The sequence below is a fragment of the Carettochelys insculpta genome, chromosome 2, assembly GCF_033958435.1.
Source record: "Carettochelys insculpta isolate YL-2023 chromosome 2, ASM3395843v1, whole genome shotgun sequence".
Taxonomy (NCBI): domain Eukaryota; kingdom Metazoa; phylum Chordata; order Testudines; family Carettochelyidae; genus Carettochelys; species Carettochelys insculpta.
Genome location: NC_134138.1, coordinates 232,172,198 through 232,195,512, shown reverse-complemented (window position 1 = coordinate 232,195,512; position 23,315 = coordinate 232,172,198). Strand labels below are relative to the sequence as shown.

The window sequence follows — 23,315 nt, the reverse complement described above, 5'->3', positions numbered from 1 at the left end:
ACAACTTTGAAATGAGCAACTTCAAGCTAAGCGTTAAGTTAAACTTCGAAGTAGGTCATTACTCCATTCCCAGGAATGGAGTAAGGACTTTGAAGTTGGGCTCCCTACTTCGAAGGTAACTTCAAAGTAAGAGAATGTGCGTAAACTCTCTACTGGCTACTTCGAAGTAGTGCCTAACTTGGAAGTTAACTTTGAAGTTAGTTCCTCGTGTAGACACACCCATAGTGAACTTTTCTTTAACATCTCCTGTGTAAGTATCAAATGGTTCTGACAACATCCCAAACTTAGTTCATATGGTTGCTGGCATTAAAGGGTGAGCCTTTGACTTAAATACCAGAAATGTGAAAGTAGAATAATACCTTCTGCGAATTATAAAAAAATAAGATCATCTAAACTTGCAGAAGGAAACACAAATGCAAAAGAAAAAGTATAATGTAAATGAACAGTCAAATAACGTAATCCAACTGTGAATTCTGTTCAGAAACACTTTTTTTGGCTTGGGTAGGGTGCGCAGTGGTTTGTGGAACTTTGCTGACATTCTAACATACTGAGACACAGTAATACATTTCATTTTTGTAACAAGCCTGGCCTACATAAGGGTATTAAGTCGAATTTAAGGTTCTAAGATTGATTATATAAACTGTCTGTCTACACCACAGTGCTCAATAGGTCAATTTTAAGAGGTTGTAATGCCAACTTTTGTACTCCTGACTTCCCCAGGGAATAACTGAGAAAGTTGAATTTACAATGTCCAGCTGTGTAAGTGGAGTTAGCAGCATTATTAACATTGATTTTCTTAGCCTAGGAAACTGTCCCACAATGGACACAAAGGTGTCCTTTATGGTCATCACTCCACCTTCGCTGCTCTTCAGGTGAGCTGGAAGTAGGTGACAGGAAGCAGTGGTCGTCAGCCTGGGAATTTTGATTAGATTTTCTTTCCTCTCTGGCCGGCACGGCGAGCAGACATTTGGATCACATCTCTGCAGCACACCTAGGAAAGCTTGTAGCCATGAGTTCCCAGGGTCACTAAAGGGTCCCATCATGGAGTCGTCAGGAGATCTTGGACCTCATTTCAGTGTGGGGAGGAAGATGCTATTTTCCAACAGTTCAAAGCCAGTAGAAGTAATGCTGATATTTATGCTAAAATATTGCAAGACATGATTGAGAAAGGGTATGGCAGGGACACTCAGCAGTGCCATGTGAAGATCCAGGAGCTGAGGCAGAGCTACCAGAAATGCAAACAAGCCAACTGTCGGTCTAGGGCATCTCCCCAGGAATGCCAAAACTAAGATGAGCTTCACACTATTCTGGAGACAGACGCAACTCTTCCCCCAGAAGATGACTAGACACCTCTGTTCAGAGTTTTCCTTGGGAAGATGATGAAGTGCATTGTGATGTGGAAGGGTGGATGACAACGGCATCCAGTCCAACATAGAGGTAGATCCTGGCAGCTGGGAGCTGTTTGTTGAGCTGAAGCCTGTGGAGCCTGTCCCCTTAACTCAGGAGGCGGCTTCAGAGGCAAACCTGGATTCTGGAAAGGGCACTTCTGGTGACTATGCTTTTTTTCTACTGATAATATTATGTTGCAGTCATGAGGAGGGTCTATGCGCCTTTCCCTTAGAACAGTTTGTTAATATTTCTGAGGAATGGAGTGCTGATCCTGTTTGGACAAAAAGCTAAAGATCTTAGACAGGCACTCTTGGATTCTCCTCATAAGATTTTTGGGGAGACCTGGCTTGTTCCTGCTTCAACAGTAAGACATTTTACTACACCAAGCCACCAGTAAGTGATCTGGATGTATGGCCCCACAGAGCATTCTTACAGATTTTCCAACACTGTACTTGGACAGAATGAGCAATCTTTCCTTATCCATTTTCTTATTCTGTTGAGGCTGATGTCTCATTTGGCAACCTAGAATGCATGCAAAATTTTGAGAATCACTGTTGATTTCTTGCCTGTGACCTACCCAGTGCAGAGCAAACCTCATGCATCTCCTAGAGCAGCCACTTTACAATCCAGGTGGTACTTTAAGCAGCACATGCTCCAGTCAACCCCTATTCCCTCCTGGGCTGGCAGCCAATTGGACATGCAGAAGGCCCCCTCCCCCTCTGGGCTGGTGGGTGAGCAGACCTTCCCCTACTTCACTTGCATGCCTGCAGTGACTTTTAATGATTTTTATCTTCTTAAGCAGCGACTTGAAAATCAAGCTGCTGCTTTAAGCCGTGCATGCTCCAGGCAATACTCATTCCCTTCCGGGCCTGCGGGCTTTAAGAATGCTGCAATGCAGCCACCCACTCCTCCGTGAGTCAGCGTTCCTGGGACATGCAACAGCACAGCCTCCCAACCTCCCGGCATTGCTTTAAGAAATGTTTTTTTCCCATGAACTGAGGATAGCTTACCATAGTGTTGAAGGTAAACCTCAGCTGCAGAAGAGGTGAAATTATTCTTGGAATTGTGCATTTTTCAGCCTTAAGAATCACCAGAGTGACCTTGCAGTTGCAATATGCTCTCCTATAGAGACAGACAACCATACTGACAGAAAGAATGGCTACTGTTCTGAGTAAAGATAAAAATGTTGCTATTGACAACGACATTAATGTTTCTAAATTTATGTTATCAGGAAATGACCTTGATAAAAGATAGACGCCCCAGTCCAGCTGATAAGAGGTTGCCCAAATGTGGAGGAAGAAGAAGACCTGTAGTGAAATGTTGGAAAATTATTTTGATTTAGTGACAATGGAAAAAGTAGAGCTCAGTGACTGGAGAAAAAACATGATGAACAGTCAAGCACGAATGCATGCCTTATTCATGTCCTTTGTGAACATGCAGACAGAACTGATTAAGTTACTGATTGAGTTGCTGTTTTGAGAAATTGCAATCAGCAACCTCTTCCTTAATTGAAACTATGCTTGAGAAGAAGTTAGTGAACCATGCACTCCCTCTCCAACACATGCCCTATTTCATGCTCCCTTGTCAGTACACATTACCTTCCCCTTTTAGAGGCACAGTATCCCCAGGCCACTCCAGACACCATGAATACCAGCCACGCTTACCCCATTGATTCTCCTCCCCTGGACAGGGCACTGCATCCTCCAGGCCACCATCATTTTAGACCTCCTTCAACCCTGTCAGTCCACTCCTGTACTCTTGGCTCTGCATCCTCTGTCCACTCAATGCCCCCCATCTTCCATACCTCCTCCCTCCACACATTTGGCCCCTTCCTTTCCAGCTTCATAGCCCCACAAAATCAACACCCACCAGAAGGCTAACCTTTGATGACTAACCATGACCTTATTGTTTTTTCCCTATACCCTCCACACTTCCATTAGTGCCCCCTAAATAAAAACTTTATATTTTGGAAAAAGAGTTTTGTTTACTGGTTAACATGCTGTGGAGTTGTGTGGGTGGTGATGGTTGTCTCATGGTTGGAGGGGGTGTTTCACAAAGGGCAAGGAAACAGCATGGGTGGGGTGGAGGTTGCCAGTTAACTCCCTCTATGCTCATTCACAAACTTGGTTTTCAAGTTGTCCCTGATTTTCAGTGCCTCTTTCTGTGCTTTCCTGTTTTCCCTTGGGGTCAGCTGTTCACAATTTCTTGCCAGAATCCCTGCCTCAGCCACCCATGCAGGCATGAAACTTTCTCCACCCACCTCACAAGCAGTGACAAGGGTAGTTCTTGCATTGAGGTCTAATCTGGTCAGAAAGCAGCAGAACCTGGCTTTTAAACAGCTAAAGGCACATTCTACCACTATTCTGCATGTGTTCAGCCTGTAGTTAAAGATCTCCTTACTGTAGTCCAGGGCACCTTTGTAGGGCTTCACGAGCCAAGGGAACAAGGGGTAAACAGGGTCACCCAAAATCACTATGGGCATTTTCATGCCCTTAATTTTAATTTTCTGGTGTGAGAAGAAAGTTCCACTCTGTAGCCTTGTAAACAGACCAGAATTCCTAAAGATTTGTGCATCATGCACCCTTCCTGACCACTCCACATTGATACTGGGGCAACAAACTTTGTGATGCACCAAAGCCTGCAACATGATAGAGAAGTACCCCTTGCAGTTAATGTATTCAGAGGAGTGGTGGTCTGGTGCCAGGATGGGGATGTGTGTTCTGTTTATGGCTCCACTGCAGTTAGGAAGCCCCATGGCAGCAAATCCATCCACTATCTCCTGCACATTCCCCAGGGTCACTGTCTTCCACAGTAGAAGCCTGTTGATAACCTTGGCTACCTGAATGACAACAGCTCCCACTGTAGACTGCCTACTCCAAATTGATTTCCCATGGACTGGTAGCTGTCTGATGTTGAAAACTTCCAAACATCAATTGTCATGTGCTCTCAACTGTTAAAGCAAGTCTCATTCTAGTATTGCTGCACTTCAGGGCAGGAGACAGCAGTTCACAAAGTTTCTTTAAAGTTGTCTTGCACATGTGGAAGTTTTGCAGCCACTGCTGATCATCCCATGACTGCAAAACAGTGTGATCCCACCAGTCTGTGTTGGTTTTGCAGCTCCAGAACCTGTGCTCCACACTGTACAGTTCTTCTAGTGATGCCAGAGACGCCATGGTTCTTCTCTCCTGATCTTCACATCCATCCATGCCCCCCCAAACCTTCCCCCCGGCGTCAATGAGCTCATATTGCACGGGCAGTTTGTTGAGAAGAAACTGCATTGCAGTGTGGGAACTGAGCACAAAACACTGCAACAAACTTAGAAGCATATCAGGATCCATGTTAGTGCCCGTAATTGTGGGTGACAGTCAATATGAAAACTGCATGAAAATGTTCTTTTTTTTCCCCAGCTGGAAATTGGAAAAGGAGGGAAATGTATTCTGGGATGATGACAACAGAAACCCAGAACAACTAGCGGCAATTTTTTTTTCCCCACAAGACACCAGCACAAAATGGCAAATTGCAATGGGGCATGAGGAGCTGTGGGATAGGTGCCCACAATGCACTGATTCCACAGTCAGACTTAGGCAGCCTTGTGGGCATGCACTAAATTGACTTTTTGAGCAGGTCAGGACACTCAACCTCAACTTTATAAAATCTAGTTTTAAAGCGTCAACCTTAACAAATTCGACTTTATTCCCAAGTGTAGACATACCCTGATACATCTTCCACTGGGTAGATGGCCGTCTTTCTTGGCCTGCTCTGCTGGTCTGGTGGACCTTATGGCAAACCTGGCTATTCATAGTTAAGGTTAGGGATAGAAAAGATTTGACCTAAATAAATTAGGCTTATGTGGTCCAGCCAGAGAACAGTTGAGTCCCTTTCTGTTTACTATCAAAACAAAAAGCAGTCAAGTAGCACTTTAAAGACTAGCAAAATAGTTTATTAGGTGAGCTTTCGTGGGACAGACCCACTTTTTCAGACCATAGCCAGACCAGAACAGAAGAAGTGGGTCTGTCCCACAAAAGCTCACCTAATAAACTATTTTGTTAGTCTTTAAAGTGCTACTTGACTGCTTTTTGTTTTGATAGTGTATAGACTAGCACGGCTTCCTCTCTGTTTCTGTTTACTGTATTTTACTGAAGTTGTGTTATTTGTTGTTGTTTTTTAAAATGCATATGGTCATTTCACCAGCATTTCTCTGTGCTGGCGGTAGAGCTCAGTTAGTATGAATGGTCTGTACTTAGAGATATGGTAACATTCAGCAGCTGTTCAATTCTCATTTGCCACCAGCTTGCTTTGGTAGCCACTTACCCTCATTTTGAAGGCTTGAAGTGAAAAATACTACTTTCCCTTTTCTCCATGTATTTCATAGTATGTTTTCAGCCAGCCATTACCTACGAGTTATTTTAGCATTCAGCCATGTTTTAGAACTAATATTCTTTTTATAATTCTGTTATTTTAAACTATTATAATTTGTTTATTGAGTTTCGTAATCTAACACGGGTCCTGGCTCCTTTCTGTTAAACAGGACCACTAGAGAGATGCTGGAGAGTTCAGCAAGCAATGCACCTATGTCAGACCTATCCTCCTCTCTCCCCCGTAGCATACCATTCCCATGGTATGGAGAGAGTGGCAGAGGATCCAGTTCTTCCAGCAACCTGCCTTCATCAACCAGCTCAACTGAACCATCCTCTGAAAATCTAAGTCCAACTAAAAAAGGGTCCAAGGTAGAAAACAAAAGCTACCTTATTCCCAGTATGTGGGAACCTCAATGCTTTGGGGTAAATAAAGAGCCTGTGTGGTAAAACTGCAATAAACAATGCATGGTGTTCATTGTACAGTAAAAACACATCCCAAAGCCTGTTTTAACACTACCATTCCAGACTGTATATGCCTATTTTATTCTGTCTCTCCTTTGGTGTATGTCATTAGTCAGCTCGGTATGATGTGCTGCACCATCCCAAATGGCACCAGTGGAAACTAGCATTTTTATCCACTGAACAAATGCTAGACTTGTGTATTAAATGACAGGTGTTTTACCACATGTTTCAGGACTGATTGTTGAGGGGAGGGAATGTCTAATTCCATTTAACCTCTCAAAGTGAGATGTTTGCAAACTAAGAAATGTCAATATTGTATGCTATTTGCCGTGTCATTGTAACCGTGTCAATTCCAGGATATTAGAGAGAAAAGGTGGGTATTGGACCGCCTCTATTGGTGAAAGAACTTCACTGTCAGATATTTGGCTTTTTTCCACGATAACAAATCTGTCTGTTACACATGTTGGATATCAAATTCTAAAGATGTTTGAACTAAAAAAATGGATTATTTAAAATATTTCTGCGCATTTCCTTTCTATGTGCATGAAAGCTTTCAGCATGATAGCCCTAAAGTGTAATATACGTAACTTTCCCGTGTTGTTTAATCTGTTTTCATCTGTGGGAAATATTTCTCTAATGGAATATACGTTGTTGTAGCCTGTGCACATCACTATATGGGGCTGGAGAGGAAACTAGTGGTTCTGACCCTCCTTTTCAGGAGCATGTCTCCAAGTCCCATTGATTTTTTACACATCCAGAAGCAATTTTTGAAGTTTTCCAGGGCATTTGCTGTTCCTTATGGGGCCTACATAGGTGGCTTCAAGATCACAGAATTCTGACTGGAAACAAAATCTTACCATTATGTGAAAATAAAGATGAGATTATCTGATTTGGACTGCCCAAAGATAGGGCACATAAAGAAAATACTGGACAGGGGAGGGAGCAGATCTGCAAAGGGACAAAGAGCAGTTGGGTATACCCAAATTTCATGTAATGTCATTATCCCTCCAATTCTCCAGAGGGACCTCCACCAGAAAAAAGGCGGTTAAGACATTTTAGATAATCTTGGCATTTTTTAAAATAGCTGGATGAATACTGGTAGGGGTTTTGTTGTTTGTTGGTAAAACATCAAAACTGACTGATACTTTTTACCTTGTTGCACAGTCATCTCTGGATGTGAGCGCCAAGGATGTGGAGTCTGGCTCTGTGTGTTTTTTATTGAACCCTAATTTTTGTTGTTGTTTTGAAAATGAATTATTTTCCAAACTCTCATGCAGATCTGCTGCCAATTGTAGTATTCCCCAGTGGTGCTTTTGATGGTTTTCTAGGAATCTGTATGAATCACAGACTTATATTTTGCTCACTCTTGCTATAAAATATGCTTGTCATTTCATTTCTAAGGATGAGAACTGTCTGTTTTGTGGTTATGGTTGCAGTGAAATGCAGCAATTCCTTTACCCTCTGTCTTGCCTAAAGGGTTTGGCGACGAGGAAAGAATCTCTCACTTCTAAAAGAGTTTATTTAGAGTCCAATCCAAAATAGATCTCCCAGATGATTTCCTTGCCTTCTCATAGTGACTTTCATTTCTTCCTCATAAGCCACCCTCTCTCCTGCCCTTTGCATAATTGCATGTGCTGTGTTTGTCCTAAATGTGTGGAGGGCAGGCATCCTGGAATGTCTGCACATGCTATTGATCAGCCATGAGATGCAGTGAAGTTGGCAGCCTCCAAAGGAGGTAGGAAGTGTAATCTCTAAGTGGAAGCCTGGAAATGGCTCTCAGACATCTTTGTTACTAAGGCTATGTCTACACTATGAAATAAAGTCAAATGTATTAAAGTTGACTTTGTAACACTGGGGCTGTGGCCACACTTGGCCAAAACTTCGAAATGGCCATGTTAATGGCCAAATCGAAGAATACTGATGAGGTGCTGAATTGAATATTCAGCACCTCATTAGCATGCTGCCAGCCATGGTGCTTTGAAAGTGCCCCTTTTGAATGAATGCGGCTCAGCGCAGCTACCCAGGGGTCCTTTTCTAAAGGACTCTGCACATATCCCTCAGCTAAGAGGGATAAGGGGATTTTGAAATGTGCGGCGTCCTTTCAAAAAGGGCCCAGTGTAGCCGCGCCGAGCCACATGCACTTTCAAAGCAACGCGGCTGGCAGCATGCTAATGAGGCTCTGAATATTCAATTTAGCACCTCATTAGTATTCTTCGATTTGGCCGTTAGCATGGTCCTTTTGAAGTTTTTGCCAAGTGTGGCCACAGCCTGGATTTTGTAAAGTTGAAGGTGAGTTTCCGGTCCCGCCCATAAAGTTGACTTAGTGCATCTCCACTAAATTGCTGAAGTTCAACTGTTGCTGTAGTGCATTTTGGGAACCTATCCCACAGTTCCTCCACCCCGTGACATTCTGGGTTTTCTTGCTGGTGCATTATGGGAAAAAATGCCCTGCAGGTGATTGTGGGTGTGTGATGTCACCTTCCCAGAATGCATTGCCTTCCTTCCCCTCCCATTGAAAATAACGTCCATTTTTCAGAAGTCTGTTTCCCTGATGAGAAGAGAAATTGCTTGATTTGGCTGCATCGTGCACCTGCCTCCCCCACAGCCATTTATAAGCATCCATTGCTGGCAATGTTCTTCATTCCATCCCTTTTTAAAGAACAGTTACCTTAAAAAAATAACCTGATTGTCAACAGGTTGCTCTACTTCTCCTCTGGTGAAAACACACCAGACATGATGCCCAAGTGGAACAAATTGGCTCCATGCAACAGGAAAAGACTTCATATTATTCTCAAGCAAAGAAGGGAAAGTAGGGGATCCCCAGGGAAAATACACCAAACAGGTGGGCTTCAGAAGGTGAAGCACCCTAATGAGCTCTGGGAGCACCCAGCTCACTATATTGTGTCAACAGGTTGCTCAAGTATTCTTCCCCCTGTGAAAATACACCCAGCTGATTGTACCGTGTACTCAGGATGCATAAGTAGAAAATAGGCTCCATGTGAGTAGGGAAAGACTTTATTCTCAAGGAAAGGAGGCAAAGTAGGGAATCTCACGGGAAAGAAAACCAAACAGATGGTGGGCTTCAGAAGCTGAAGCACCCTTAGCAAATGTGCTCTGGGAGCACCAAGCTGACTATACCATGCCAGCAGATCACTCAACTACTTTTCCCTTAGTGAAAACACACCAAACAGATCACTTCTGGGTGGTTCATTCTGTCCCTTTTTTGTAAAGAACAGTGACTTAAAAATAACCTTACCAAATGTGTCTCTAGAGCTAATGAGCTTAGGGAGCACCCAGCTGACTGTGCCGTATCAACAGGTTGCTCAACTACTTTTCCCATATGCTTTGGGACGGGAGAGTACTGGGGAATGTTGCCGCTGGGAGCCAGCTCACAAAAATATCAGTTGCTGGGGGCCAGCCCAGTAACCTGTTGACATGGTTCAGTCCATTGTGTGCCTAGGCAAGGGGCCAGTCCCGAAAAGATCTGCTGCCCCCTGAATGGCCAGCCCCCGAAAAAAGTTGGCACTGGTGGGTGAGCTCCCCAGCACTTGTTGAGCCCTGCCCAGAAAATGTGAGGCAGAGAAAACTAGCTTCTCACAGGGAAGAAGCCTTCACCCCATGCAGGGCAGGGTGTGCTGCTGTCTGGAAGCATAATATGCACTGCACAGCTGACACGTGGTGTGCCAAGGAAAGAGCTAGCCCACCAGCCACACGGCACCTGGTGGCGGGTGAGGGGCTGCCCTGTACAAATATGGAATGCAGAAAAGAAGTTTGTTGGCCTCTCCTGATACATCCCATGCAGGGAAGAACCCTTCACCCTGCACAGGGCAGGACATGCCCCTGTCTGCTGCTCTGCTGACTGGTCCCCACAGTGAAGCCACCATGTGGTGTGGTGGGGGCAGGGGCTAGCTCACCAGCTGAAGTGAAATCATGGCGCTCCTCATAACTCCATGCTGGGTCTGTCTTTCATGACTAGATGCAATCGCCACGCTGGCCAGAAAGAAAATGAATTCAAATTGCCCCGTTTCCTGTTTCCTACTTCCTGTACGCCTGGAGAGCAGCAAAGGTGAAAGCGACCAGAAAGGACACATGCTGGGCACTATGGGATACCTCTGGAGGCCTATAAAATCGATTTAAAGTAGCACTAACACTAATTCAACCTTTTAAATTTCAACTGGGTGTTATGCTGCATCAAAGGGTTGAAGCTAGAAGGTCGATCTGAGTGCCCCTTAAAATCAAACTAATGTTATTTGCAGTGAAGGCAGTCACATTGTAAAATTGATCTAAGTACCTTAAAATCGACTTTATGCTGTAGTGTAGACATAGCCTAAGACACTAACCTGGCAAAAACATCTCTTAAACACATGCCACAATAATATGCTGTTTGCACTAAGAGTATTTTTGTAGTTGTGTTGGTCTCTCTAATACTACAGTAATAGATGTACTGCATATTATTTCATAAACTGTTACAAGTAATGAAGACTGGGCATCCTTATAGTAATTGGTTCAAAAAACTATTGATATCACATCTGAACTATGCCAGCCAGGAGGGAAAAAAAGCAAATCACCTACAAGATGTATGTGTATTATTTTCTTTGAACTGTGGTCCATTTTTTTTGTCTACAGAACTTCACATTCAATGATGACTTTAGTCCCAGCAGTACAAGTTCAGCTGATTTGAGTGGCTTAGGAGCAGAACCGAAAACCCCTGGTTTCTCCCATTCTTTAGCATTGTCATCAGATGAGGTACGTGTCATTTTTACAATGGGCAAGAGTTAATTTATTTCTCCAACAGATGATGTGCAGATGATTTTTTTTTAAATAAATGTAGACCCTTTCCTCCACTGTAAATGTTATGGGGAGCTCCATATTTTCTTGTGTGAGACGCAGGCCAGGATTTGCTCTAGAAAGCTTGATTTGGAAACATCTGTTTCTATTATTCTTAGGGCATTTATATTTGTTGTTATTAGTATATGCTAATATATTATTACATATTAACATTAATGTCTGCATGTGTTTGAAGGGAGATGACTGTTCTATACAGCTACAGTTGTCAAAATGTAAGTCTACAAAGCTGAAAGTCCTATAGGCATACTTACTATGGAAGGAATATTGCTGCTGTTTTAAGAGTAGATGTTTACTGTGCCCATCGTCGAGTACTGGGCAGAGGTCATGTGTGAACGTCTGTACTAATAAGAATTGCAAAATGTAAAGATCTGATCATTCAGACTCATTCATTCTACACAGTCTTTCAATTTTGACAGTACATTTCACTAAGGCCTACATTGTTAAATATTTTGCTCTTATTATTTCACATAATTCTTATTGTGCTCTGACAATCCTCTGTATCTAGCACACCAAATGATTTGATAAGTTAGAAAATGTTTCTATTTGTCTGTTGAAACCCCCTCACCCTGTACTTTGAATTTACTGTCTTTGCAATATCTAATATAAACAGGGCTATACAATAAAACAAAAAATGACTTATCTTGTTCTCTGCTGCGTACTGAATAGCAGTTTCTGAATAGTCAGCATGTCCAGTGAGTGCTCCTGAGGACACCTCCCCAGCCCTCCTTGTAAGGGATGCTGCTTGATTCAGTCTTTTGCCATTCACTGCTGACAGCTACAGATCTGGGGTCATTAGTGGTGCTGCCAGGAACCTGTCCCACAGACCTCCCTGCTGGAGGTGACATAACCATTTGTGAAATAAAAGAATGATAAGCAAAGGGTGGGGTGGGAAACACATTCTAATTCTACTTCCTAGCCCAGAAATGAAGGGCCTTTGCTGCTTCCGTTGACCAGTGGGTGGAGGATCTGGAACCCTGTGGACAGGGCTTAACTATGGGTAAGTTTTTACTAGGGAAATAAGTCAATTTCAGATATGCGGTTCTAGCTATGGCTTTTGCATAGCTAGAATCAAAGTTTCTGAATTGACTCATTTCGCTCGTGAAGACCTAGCCTCTGTAGTCTTGCATTGACTTCCCTTGCTCCACACGATAGTGTGGAGTAGCAGGGACAACAGCTGAGCCCCGTGAGATCAATTTTGCTGCGTCTTCACCAGATGCACAAAATTGAACTCCAGAAGATCAACCGCCAGCACATCAATCTTCTGGTAAGTATAGACAACCCCTATGAAATTCTATGTTTTGCAGTTAAGCTTTTTGCATAACCTTTCTTGGTTTGGAAATGGTTTTACAAGCACTCTGTTTTTCAGTAACCATATCTGTTTGCAAATTGTGGTGCAGCCCTTGCCTGAACACTCTCGCACGCTGTTTACATGTTCTGAATTTTGTTACTATAATGCTTTTCTTTCCCATTTCTTTGTTGCTCCCTCACTCAGAGCCTGGATATGATTGATGATGAGGTGAGATACTAGTGAGCTCTTTGTGGTGGACTGTGTGACTGTGGCGTGGCAATCTGTTGTCTCATTTGCAGATTTGCATTTCTGATCTTATTCTGTTATGTACCAAATCTCTCTGTTAAACCATAAGCACAACCCCACCCTTCCTACTACAGTTTTTTGGCTCACAGCAATTTACAGTCCTTGTGGTTTGTTGAGGTGTCTTGTGGGGGGGGGGGGCTGCATTTCAGATCACCACACTGTGCTGAGCTCACCTAATGTTTGGTGCAAAGTAATGCTTAATGCAAGCTGAGGCTTGGTCTCTACTAAGCAGGTAAGTCAATTGCAGATACACCGTTATAGCTATGGCAGTTGCACGGCTAGGACCAACTTATCTGCGATCGACTTACCTGGCTGTCCTCAAGGAGGGAGTTTGATGGGAGAGTTTCTTCCATTGACCTCACTTACTCTTCATGGTAGCTACGCAGATGCACAAAATCAGACTCCAGAAGATCAACCATGAATGGGTTGATCTTTCCCATAGTATAGACAAGCCCTTAGTGTTTAGGGTTCCTGCCCCCTTTCCCTATCCCCAATCTAGGGGGTGGCTGCAGTAGTCCCCCAGTCCAATTTAAACCTGCCTAAAATGATGCCAGCTGCAAAGGTCCCATAGTAACTTCTTCACTGACCAAGGATGGATCAGAGCATCATGTGTTCCAGCTCAACACAAGCATGCCACCTTGGCAGAGTAGGAGAGGCAGGAACAGGTGGCACTGAGCTGGCTATGCCAACTTTACGTCACCCAGGAATCCCCAGCTGTCTCTGTTAGCATATCTTTCCTGCCGTTTCTTTCACACAGCACAGACCAGAAGGGTCGGGGCTGAGGATGTGGCTTGCCGTCTGTTCTGTAACGTTACTGTGTGTCTTCTTGTAGTTTCCCCTAGATAATAACTTTGGTGATTAGTTGTCATCTTCTTGAATTTTGGAATGGTTTTCAAAGGAATGTTTTGTATGTCCTATTTTCAACCTTCCAAATATATCATAAAGCACCTTTAAGGTGGAGCACAAAATTCCAGCATACCCTTTAAAAACATTCAGTCCAAAAGCATAGTAAAAGATTAATATCTGGAGAGGGAATGGGAGTCTTCCTTTTGTGACTTATGCCACCTAGCCCTACTAAGTCATTGTCTGTGACTTCCAGTTTCTTGTGCCTGTATGCAGAAAACTAGAATTACCACACTATTTCTGCTACACTGTGTGGATATCTGGATAGATACTGTTGTAATTTATTGGTATATCACTACTGAAGTGCTGCAGTATAAATAGTAAAAATGCCTTTCCTGTACTGTTGCAGGTGTGTGCAGTGGTGTGCCATTACTAGTCAGTTTTCCCCTTTTAATTATTCTGCATCATGTTTGTGTCACAGATCCTTGATGATGGACAGTCTCCTAAACACAGTCAGTGTCAGAATCGTGCTGTTCAGGAATGGAGCACACAGCAGGTTTCCCACTGGTTAGTGAGCCTCCACTTTGAACAGTATGTTTCTGAATTCACCGCCCAAAACATTAATGGAGAGCATCTCCTTCAGCTGGATGGGAGTAAGCTTAAGGTAATGGACCGTTCTGGATATAAGCTTTGTATCTTGTTTATTGTCACCAGAAAATATTCTTAGAGAAAAAGAGACTTCCTTCAGAGTCCAAAAAAGGGAAGAAGACAGGCTATAATAATAGACATGGTACAGATGGTCAGAGTATTACTAGACTCACTAGACCCAGATTTTTAAGAAATTGAGGCCTATTTGCATTGCAAAAGATGTGGGTGTACAATGTATCCATATTTGGATGTACAAAGCAGATAGTTGCATGCGTAAGTGGGATTTGTATGCACATATTTCACCTCCATTTCCACTTGCAAACTTGTAAGGGGATTTCAACTTGTGAGGGGTCCTTTCGAAAAAGACCCCATGTAGATGAGCTGCACATGATCGAAAATGGCACTTTTGAAGTGCTGCGGCCACTATTATGTTAATAATGCACTGCATATGCATTGCAGTGCCTCATTAGTATATCCCAAAGTGCCTCATTAGCATCCCCCTTTCGAAGCGGGGGGAGCTAGTGTAGACACAGCCCATGAGTCATATAGGATGTTAAGTGCCAACAAACGTGTAGTACAGGTTAAATCTCAATAGACTTGGCAAAATTCTATTTTGTTTTTTTTATAATTTCAGTAAGTGATATATGTGTTTGTTTTCAAGTATGTTTCCAATTTCCAGTATTTTTCCAGTTTTCATTGATTTAAATTTTCACAGTTGCAGGGGTGGACAAAGTTATTAATTATTATTTAATAAGAAGAAGTTAAGGGTTAAGCTTTATAAGTCTTAAAGCACAATTTGTCAACATCACATGTCAAAATATGTGAAGTAAATATCCTTAAATCAACCTCTAATAAGTTCTCATGCAGCATTTTTCTCATTTTGCCTATGTGTTCATTTCTGTTTTTACCACTGGAAATATTTCCCCCAGTTTGTAATGGTGAAATCAACATTTACTGACATTTAGCAATTCAAAAACAAAAACAAAAACAAAAAAAACCAGTCCTTCAAGCTTAAAGATTGTCTTGATGATGAAGAAGAGTGAGTCTTGTATAGTTTTGCCTTTTCTTATTAGACCATGTATATACTTCATTATCAGTCTCTTTCTATCATACATTTGTCTATCATACATGTCAGGGAAGGGGGTTGACAGTGGATAGTATATTATAACTAGGTACACAGTTTAAAAGTTTTGATAGTGTGCAATAATTTGTTTCAATGTAATCATGAGCAAATTGCTGATGTAATAAATAAAAACAGGATTTATAGTGGCTCAGTGTCTATAAAATCTGTGAAATTCAAACCCTTAGCAACTCAGCTGGACACACAAAATTACCATCTTCTTGAAATTTGGGCTTCAACTTTTTCTGTATCACCAGGATTTTTTATAGGGGAAAGAATGGTCTTGTGGCAAAAGCAAGGCTGACACTAGGTCTGTTCCCAGCTCTCCCACATCATTCTGTGACTGGGCAAATCCCTTAACTGCTCTGTGCTTGTGTTTCTCAGTTGATCAAAATCTTTAATATTCTACAAAATAGTTTGATTTCCTCACATAGAAGGCATGAGATAATAGCAGGTCAAAGTATTATTATTTTCAGTGTACTAACTTAATGTCATAAACTTCTGTTTCCTATCTGACTTTGTCTCAAGCTTTCTTCAGTTTCGACAGCCTTCTTTTAAAGTGGTGTTGCTTAATTTGCATCATTTGATCATAAATGAAATCATATGGTGTTTTTTAATTCTCTTATTCTGTTTCTTTCTTTAATACTAGGCCCTAGGTATTACATCTTCCCAAGACAGAGCAATCATAAAAAAAAAGCTAAAGGAAATGAAAGCATCCATAGAGAGAGCTCGGAAAGCTCAAGAAAAAATGGAGAAGCAAAGGGAAAAGCTTCGGAAGAAAGAGCAAGAGCGGCTTCAGAGGAAGTCAAAGAAACTGGACAAGTTTTCAACAGATGCAACAGAGGGTGCCAACAAGCAGTGATGAGACAGAATTACTACTATGTTAGTTCATGCGGAGACACTTTAGGCAAAGAAACTTAGGGCTGTCTACAGTACTCCCATTTTCTTGTGGTCATTACACAGGAATATCTACACAGATATGAGGCTATAAATAGAATGAAGAGGGAAGTTTACATAGTAGCTACATTTTGCTGAAGTTACAATACATGCTCTTTAGTTTTGACCTGCTGAACAATCCAAAAACCGTTATTTTATTTTATTTGTTGTTATATTGTTGCTTGCAAGCCACATATCCTATTCTGGGTACACTGAGAGGTTTTTGTTTCGAGCTGCTGTTTTGTATTTGGCTAGTTGTGCATGACCATACTGGTAACCAGTGTGACAAAGAGGAATGTGGTCCACTGCATCGCAATGGACATTTTGAATGGGATCCTTGGTGGTCTTTTGCTATGATCAGTGGAGATTTATAAATCTGAGTAACTGAAGTTATTCCCACATCTGTTACCATTGACTCATCTTTCTAATTGGAATCTCAGCTTCTTTACACAGCACTGGAACAAGCTTGAAATGACACTGTTTTGCAAACACAGTCGTTCAGTGACTCGTAATTATATGCTGGAGATAAGGACAGGAGAATGACTGTCCTTTTTGGGCACAAGTGAGGAGGTTGACACTCTTGTGAACTATACATTAATTTGCTAAGGAGGCAAAGCCAGTTTACAAAGGGTTCTTAGCATAACATTCATCTTCCTGATATCAGAGCCGGGCTGACTTTCTATCTAACCTTGGCACAACAAGTAGATCTTTAGAGTATATTGGTCATTGGGCTCCTGGGGTGTACAGATAAACTTTCCCATAGCACACTATGAGCTTCCTTTTTCAACAGATTCTGAAAAGGAAAATGGGTGTTCTTTTGTGGGGCAGAGGTTTAAGGAAAATACCACATCTTCAGATTCCATCTGCCCTGAGTGCTGGGCAGTGACCTTTGTGCTCTGGCCTGTAGAGCTGTGATCTAATCACAACCTTCCTTTTGTGTGCTGAAAGGATTGCCAAATTTTAGTCTGATAAAGGTTTTCAGTGCAGTGCACTTTCACAAATGCTGTTCAAAGAAAAACAAGATTCACTAATATTAAGACCAACTAACATGAGTTACAATACAGGAGAAGGCTATTTTAAGTAGAGCCTTCCTAGGACACCCCCACCAAAAAATTCAGCCTTAAGGCATACTTTGCAGAGTGCTTAAATTGGTTGTCATGCTCAATATTGCTGAGATTCCTTTTGCATACCAAGGAAGCAAATCATACAGTCTAGCGCTTTGTGGTATTACAACTTATAAGCAGCCTCTGTTCAAATCTGTATTAGTTCACCAAATGAATGGTGGGACAATGAGCAAGCTTATATGATGGGAAGACGGAGATATTACATTAGTGCTTTGTAGTTAGTGCTTGCTGTGTAGTGGCATATATAGTTTACGGCAACATCCAGTCTCTTCAATGCATTCCATAGTTACTGGCCTAAGTAGTAAGCTGAGTAGTCAGTCATGCTTTTATTTAGTTAGCAAAATTAAAAACTTGGAGTTTAGCAGATTGAAAGATGACAGCAACTGCTGAATGATTTTAAAGGGATTTATTTTCCCATCATATCATTTGACATCTACAGTTGGATTTTTTTTAAAGTTCTGAGACTCAAAGTTCTGGAATGTCCTAAGTGGGATGCAGTGCTCATCCTATCAAAGTTTGTCGAAGTTTCATTTTCCTGTTAGTAATATTTTACCTGTAGAAAGCTCTGTAAATAGATACAACTTGATTCATTCAGTACAAATAATCTGACAAATCTATTTAGTAATGGTTTCCTTTTTTGTTTCCAAATCTACTTTCTGTGTGATTCTGATCTATATTTCATTGATCTATAGACATAGAGTAATGAAACAGTTGTGAAGGACACTGTACTAAACAACTTTGGTATTTCTGGTAAGTCTTGACATTTCCCAGTGTTGCCAGGAAAAGAGAAAAGCCATTAGTGAAGGCATATAACTGAGGGGAGAACTCACTTCTCCAACTGAATCTTTCAATCTCCCTTGCAGGAGATAAATTATACTCTGGCGAAACTAGCACTCTGTTATTTTAGGGAGGTTATAAAGTTATATTTAGGTAAGTGAAACTTATCCGAAAGAAACTAGAAATGTACGATTTTAAATGCAATGTTGATGAATGCATTAGATGATTATTTTCTCCTTAAGTTATGTTTACATGATGATAAAGTTTTAAGTGGTTGTATATAATAGACCATGGGTGCATTCCTATGTATGTTCTTTATTTTCTTAGAAGCCCAAGGCAGACTGCTGTGTGTTATGTATTGATTTTTCATTGCTGTTTAGAACAGTGTCTAATTAACTTTGTTGTAAATCAGGTTCTTATTCTGCAGATACCTAATTTGATTTGTGTGCTAGTAATTATTGATTTTACTGTTTTATGGAAACTTTAGAGCTAAATGGTGAATTAAACCTTTTTGTAATTATTTGAGTTTAAAAGCTAAATTTAAAAACTAATTTAATCAGTTAAAAATAAAAGCATAAAATGCAAAGTGACTAATGAAAGCAAAGTGGACCAAGCAGTACCTGAATTCTTCTCTTCCTTCTATGAGAAGGTATATTTTAAAGATTTCTTTTATTAAAGATAGTAACTGATATATGGCATATACACAATCAAGTCAAACTCACAGTATTTTTGGCCAATACCATTTGAGTTGTTATTGTCTCTACAAGACCATAAAAGATTTGTCACTTTTTTTCATTCCCACATTGAGAAGTGGTACGCATGTTGCCTGTACATATCTAATTAAAAACTCAGAATGCCTCTAACCAACCCATTGTTAGCTCCCCTAAGAACAATGCTGCTGTAGACTAGTGTGTTACCACTGGCATAAGAAGAAACAGAATGAACTCATATCTTGTATGGAATAAATAAATGACTCCTCTGCTATCAGCTCAGCTGGCAAGGTTTCGTCCGTAAATGTTGACTCTAAGCTACTTTTGTGGCTCCCTGAATTTTGGGCTGCCAGTCAGTATTCTCAGTGAGTAATTTAGAGCAGTCTCAGGTATTCTGTAAGGTATGCCAGCTTCCTAGGGGCTGTTCTGCAGCCAGGTGTCCCTGGAGCACCTCAGCACTCCAGCTGTACCCCAATTAATCCAGCCATACAGCCTGTGCCAGCTCTTGCCCAGTAAGTTCATCTGTGCTGGTGCACTTGCCATTAGCTGATTAGCTCACCTTCATCCTGTTTTGTATGTGGTAGGTGAGTTCTGGAAGTTCTGGATCTGTTAATGCCAATAGGTTTGGTAGCCTAAATCTATGTGTTTATGCCCATCGTCTAGCTGTCAAGACTGTGAAGGAAGGAGGCAGAGAGTGGGATTTTTAAGATTTTTAAGGAAAAAGAAGATGCAAAAGGTGTTCCCATAGCTTTAGCCCCAGAAAAGTTAGAGCCTGCACTGAAATGAAACAGTAGCATTGTAACCATCCTGGAGCAAAAGACCGTGGTTTGTCCTATACAAATTGCCAAACACATATAGGTCTCATTCCCTACTGCCTGGCCCTTGTGGAGCCATTTGCACTTGGGCAAGTGAGTGCCAAAAGCTGTCATTCCAGTTCAGTGGTGTAAGGCACCGGTGCCAGTGAAAATGGTTACGCCAAGAGCAGCGCAATGAGGCATTCAGCCCCTTTAACACTGCATAACGCAGATTAATGTTGTCCACCAATTTTTGCATTTCATCTGTCTGCTTTAGCAGAGCTAACTATGTTCCTGAACAGAAGCCCACTCTCGTTAATGGAGTAAAACTAAACAATGAAACAAACAAGTAAGTAAAAGGCTGCACAGAACTGGGTTATGTGTATATATCAGCTTATGTGGGTGCTTTGATATCAGTAACCAGTTACTGTGCCATAATGGAGTAGCAAAAATGCTGCATTTCTACTCAAGGGTGTTCAAAAGATCTAGAGCAGTATTTCCCAGAAGCCGCATTAGTCATCAGCTCCTATTGGCTTTAGAAGTAACTTAGGGTGCATATCAGCTGGCAATCTCAGGTCTGAGCACCTCCACTGTGTGTACAAACATCTCCTGCCATCCATGCAATTGTGTGATCTCTAACTCATCAGTGATTGCTATTTAGAGTTGAGTAGGAGACGGGCAACCAGACGTTAACAGCGCTCACCTGAGAAGGTCATCAGCAGGAGTACTGATTGTGTTCCTGCAGAAACAAAGATGGCAGGAGGATCATTTTGTAGTCATGTGTGGCTGGGACAGTCTAGTATCCTGTGCTATGGGAAATGAAAATCAGAAGGAAAGTTTCGTATTTGCATAGCTGTAGTTCTTTAAAAAAGGTATCTCAGAGAGCTTTGTGTAGGGTGCCAGATCTGGGATTTAAGGAAAATTTTCAGAAACGAGGTTCGTGTGTAAATTCCTTAACAGGGCTTTCAAATGGAAAGAAAAATTGTTGTGTCTCAGAAAAGAAAACCACTATATTGTTGTTTTGGGACCTGATCCTGTTCCCACTGGAGTTTTATTATCGTGATCAGGAGTGGGGAGGATTGAGCCAATTTATAGCACTTGCTAAAACCTAAGCTGTGTCTTGAGGAAAGAGCAGGCAAACTTGTTTATAGCTTTCATTCTGTAAGCTTTAAAATTTCAGAGTACCTGTAAGTTGGTCCAAAACTCTGACTAGTAGATGTTTCAAGAAGGATGTATTTGAACAACCTGGAAGTCTTATTAGTTGAAATAAGAGGGACCGAGTGCCTAGGGAATTTTTTTTAATGAATGATTTAGAAAAATAAAATAAATTAGCATTGCTAGAGCTGAAAAATGTTCAAGTGATGGGGCCTGTGGTTTATTTCTTAACAAACACTTATGCAACCGTGTGGCTGTATATGCCCACGTAAAACATGCATACTGTGTTGAAGAGATCAATAGCCGTTGATGCATAGCTAACCGAGGTATAAGGCTACATGCACAGAAAATATAAATCGAGTTCCAATAACATCATGAAACTCATGAGAGCAAAGCTCCAGCAATTTGTACCAGCTGTATATCTCACGTGTTTTTCTGCCTCACTCATAGTTTCCATGTAATGTTTTACATACTTGATGGATCGCAAGATTTTAAACAAAAAAAAAAAATTTAAACCATACCTCTCTCTGCATGTTGTCCTTGTGGTCTTTTGGTGGGATTGATTTGATAGAGAAATTAGTATTATGAGAAGAAAAACTTTTTGTATGTTTTGTAAACTTAGCTTAGATGTCTATTGGAGAGATTTGAGCAGCTGATTATGGGACAGGATTGTGATGGCAGAAGTGTCTCATCCAATCATTATGCAATTAGCTATTGGTCATGTGCATGTTGCACAGTCCTTCTCATCAAATCTCTGTGTGTTTTATTGCATTTTCTCACATTTTCGAATCTGTCTTTATCTGAAAGCTGTGATTTCACAGTCATGAAACTGACTCCTGCTCTGCTTCGCGCCTGGCCTTACCATAGAACTTCTGTCACTACCTGGCAGTGCAGCTGAGGCTTTTGTTATAGCCAGTAAATAAAGAATAAAAGGGAGTGTGTGTCTCAGTGGGAGGTTTTGCCTTTAGCTCTTTGTGCTGCCTGTTTCTTTCACAATTTTGGACTTTCTTTTTGGACACAAATCTCCCAGTTTATCAGGTTTCAGCCTGTGTGGTATTAAGGGCCTTCAGCGCTTTTGGCTTTGGAGGAAGGTGCTCGGCATCTTACAGGATGTACCCCAAATTTAGCCAAAAAAAAGGGCCTAATCCTGCTCCTGTTGTTCTCAGTGAGAGTTTTGCCCTTGGCCCAGAGTGGGATCAGCCTTGGGTGTAAATGGAGGAAGACTCACGAAAGTTGTGATGTCCTGATGAAACAAGATTCACAAGGCACGAAAGGACAAATAATCCTCCTCACGTGGAGATGACACGGTACACAGTGAACATCCCCCAAATAGCTTTGCTTTCCCTGACTTGTTTACGGTCATAATTACTGCTTTTGTATTTTACAGTGATGTTGCACTCATCAATGACTGGTAACAAGTATTACTTATATTGCTAAAAGACTGGGCAGCTAAAACAAGTGCACTGCTCTCCACTATAAAACTGGCTTCTCTTATTGTCTTTTTCTCTTTGAGGGAGAAGGTTGTTTCAAGGTCAGATGTGTATGAGACTTGCATGTTACCCTGGACTTTTCATTTGTACATTTTGCTGTCTAGTCAGCTGCATGCAAGAGACAGCAGTGCCCTGTCTGAGCTTGTTCTCTTGTGCTTGGCTAATGTGTATTTCTCTAGAGTGTTGAGTTTCCATAAACATTCCTTTACGTTGGTTATATGGAGGCATTCAAGGCAAAAACGTGTGGCCCTGTGTTTTCTTACAGATTTTAAAAAACCCACTTGTGATTAACATTAATTTGTTAGTGTAAATAAATTTCTTGCCAATGAGTATTATTGTTGTTAGACAACGAATGCAATAAAAAGAGAAATACTGAAACTTGTTACAAGAATTTTTATTGAGTCTTCATGGCCTCTGTTATTTGTTCCAGAATTAATAAGCTGTTTCCCAGAATGGCAACTACTGGTATGTTTAGGGTGCATCTATTGCAAAATAAGATTAAGCAATATTGTTTCCATATGGCAAGCTACCTAGTCTCACTATTTCTCCTTGTAGGCAAGCCCTTAGTTACATGTTTGTTAACTTGCACATAAATTGATCATTCCTTCCTTTCCTAGCAAGTCTGAAGTTAGTTTTAAGCTTGTTTGTTAGCCAGAAAATCAGGATGATCAGCACAGCATGCTGGATTTGGGTTTATTACACTTGAGTCTTGTCACCGCTCCTACTGAATGTCCCTTCCTGGACACCTGGTAGGACTTCTGGGAAGGAAAGCCCAGCCTCTGAACTAGATCCACCCATGGGCACTTTAAATCTTTGGAGCCTTGGTGAGCTGCAGCCATGGTTCCTCCTGTGGACTCTCTGCTACATTTCCTGGGTGTCCTCATACTCCCTTCCCCCTTCAAAATGGAGTTCCTCAGCACACCTGCCCTACGCTCCCAGAACGAGCCCTGCGCTACCCCAGTGAGGTACAGCCCATCTCTCTCCCAGACATCAGTTTCCCAGGTGGGACGGTGCTGGGCTATGGGTTAACACAAGAAGCTGGTAACACACGCCCACATTTTGCACAG

The 23,315-nt window shown here is 41.6% G+C and overlaps 2 protein-coding genes across 3 annotated transcripts in view; one reads left to right on the top strand and one right to left on the bottom strand.

The window, feature by feature from the left end:
- PPP1R9A (protein phosphatase 1 regulatory subunit 9A) overlaps positions 1–22,617 on the top strand; it is a 245,320-nt gene extending 222,703 nt beyond the window's left edge. For both annotated transcript variants that reach the window (XM_074984713.1, XM_074984711.1), the window contains 3 exons: positions 10,836–10,955; positions 13,976–14,158; positions 15,912–22,617. In XM_074984713.1, coding sequence (XP_074840814.1) covers positions 10,836–10,955; positions 13,976–14,158; positions 15,912–16,124 — 516 coding nt within the window. In that variant the 3' untranslated portion in view covers positions 16,125–22,617. The remainder of the gene's footprint in view (positions 1–10,835; positions 10,956–13,975; positions 14,159–15,911) is intronic.
- LOC142007987 (serum paraoxonase/arylesterase 2-like) overlaps positions 1–23,315 on the bottom strand; it is a 70,580-nt gene that overhangs the window by 3,992 nt on the left and 43,273 nt on the right. The window lies entirely within an intron of this gene.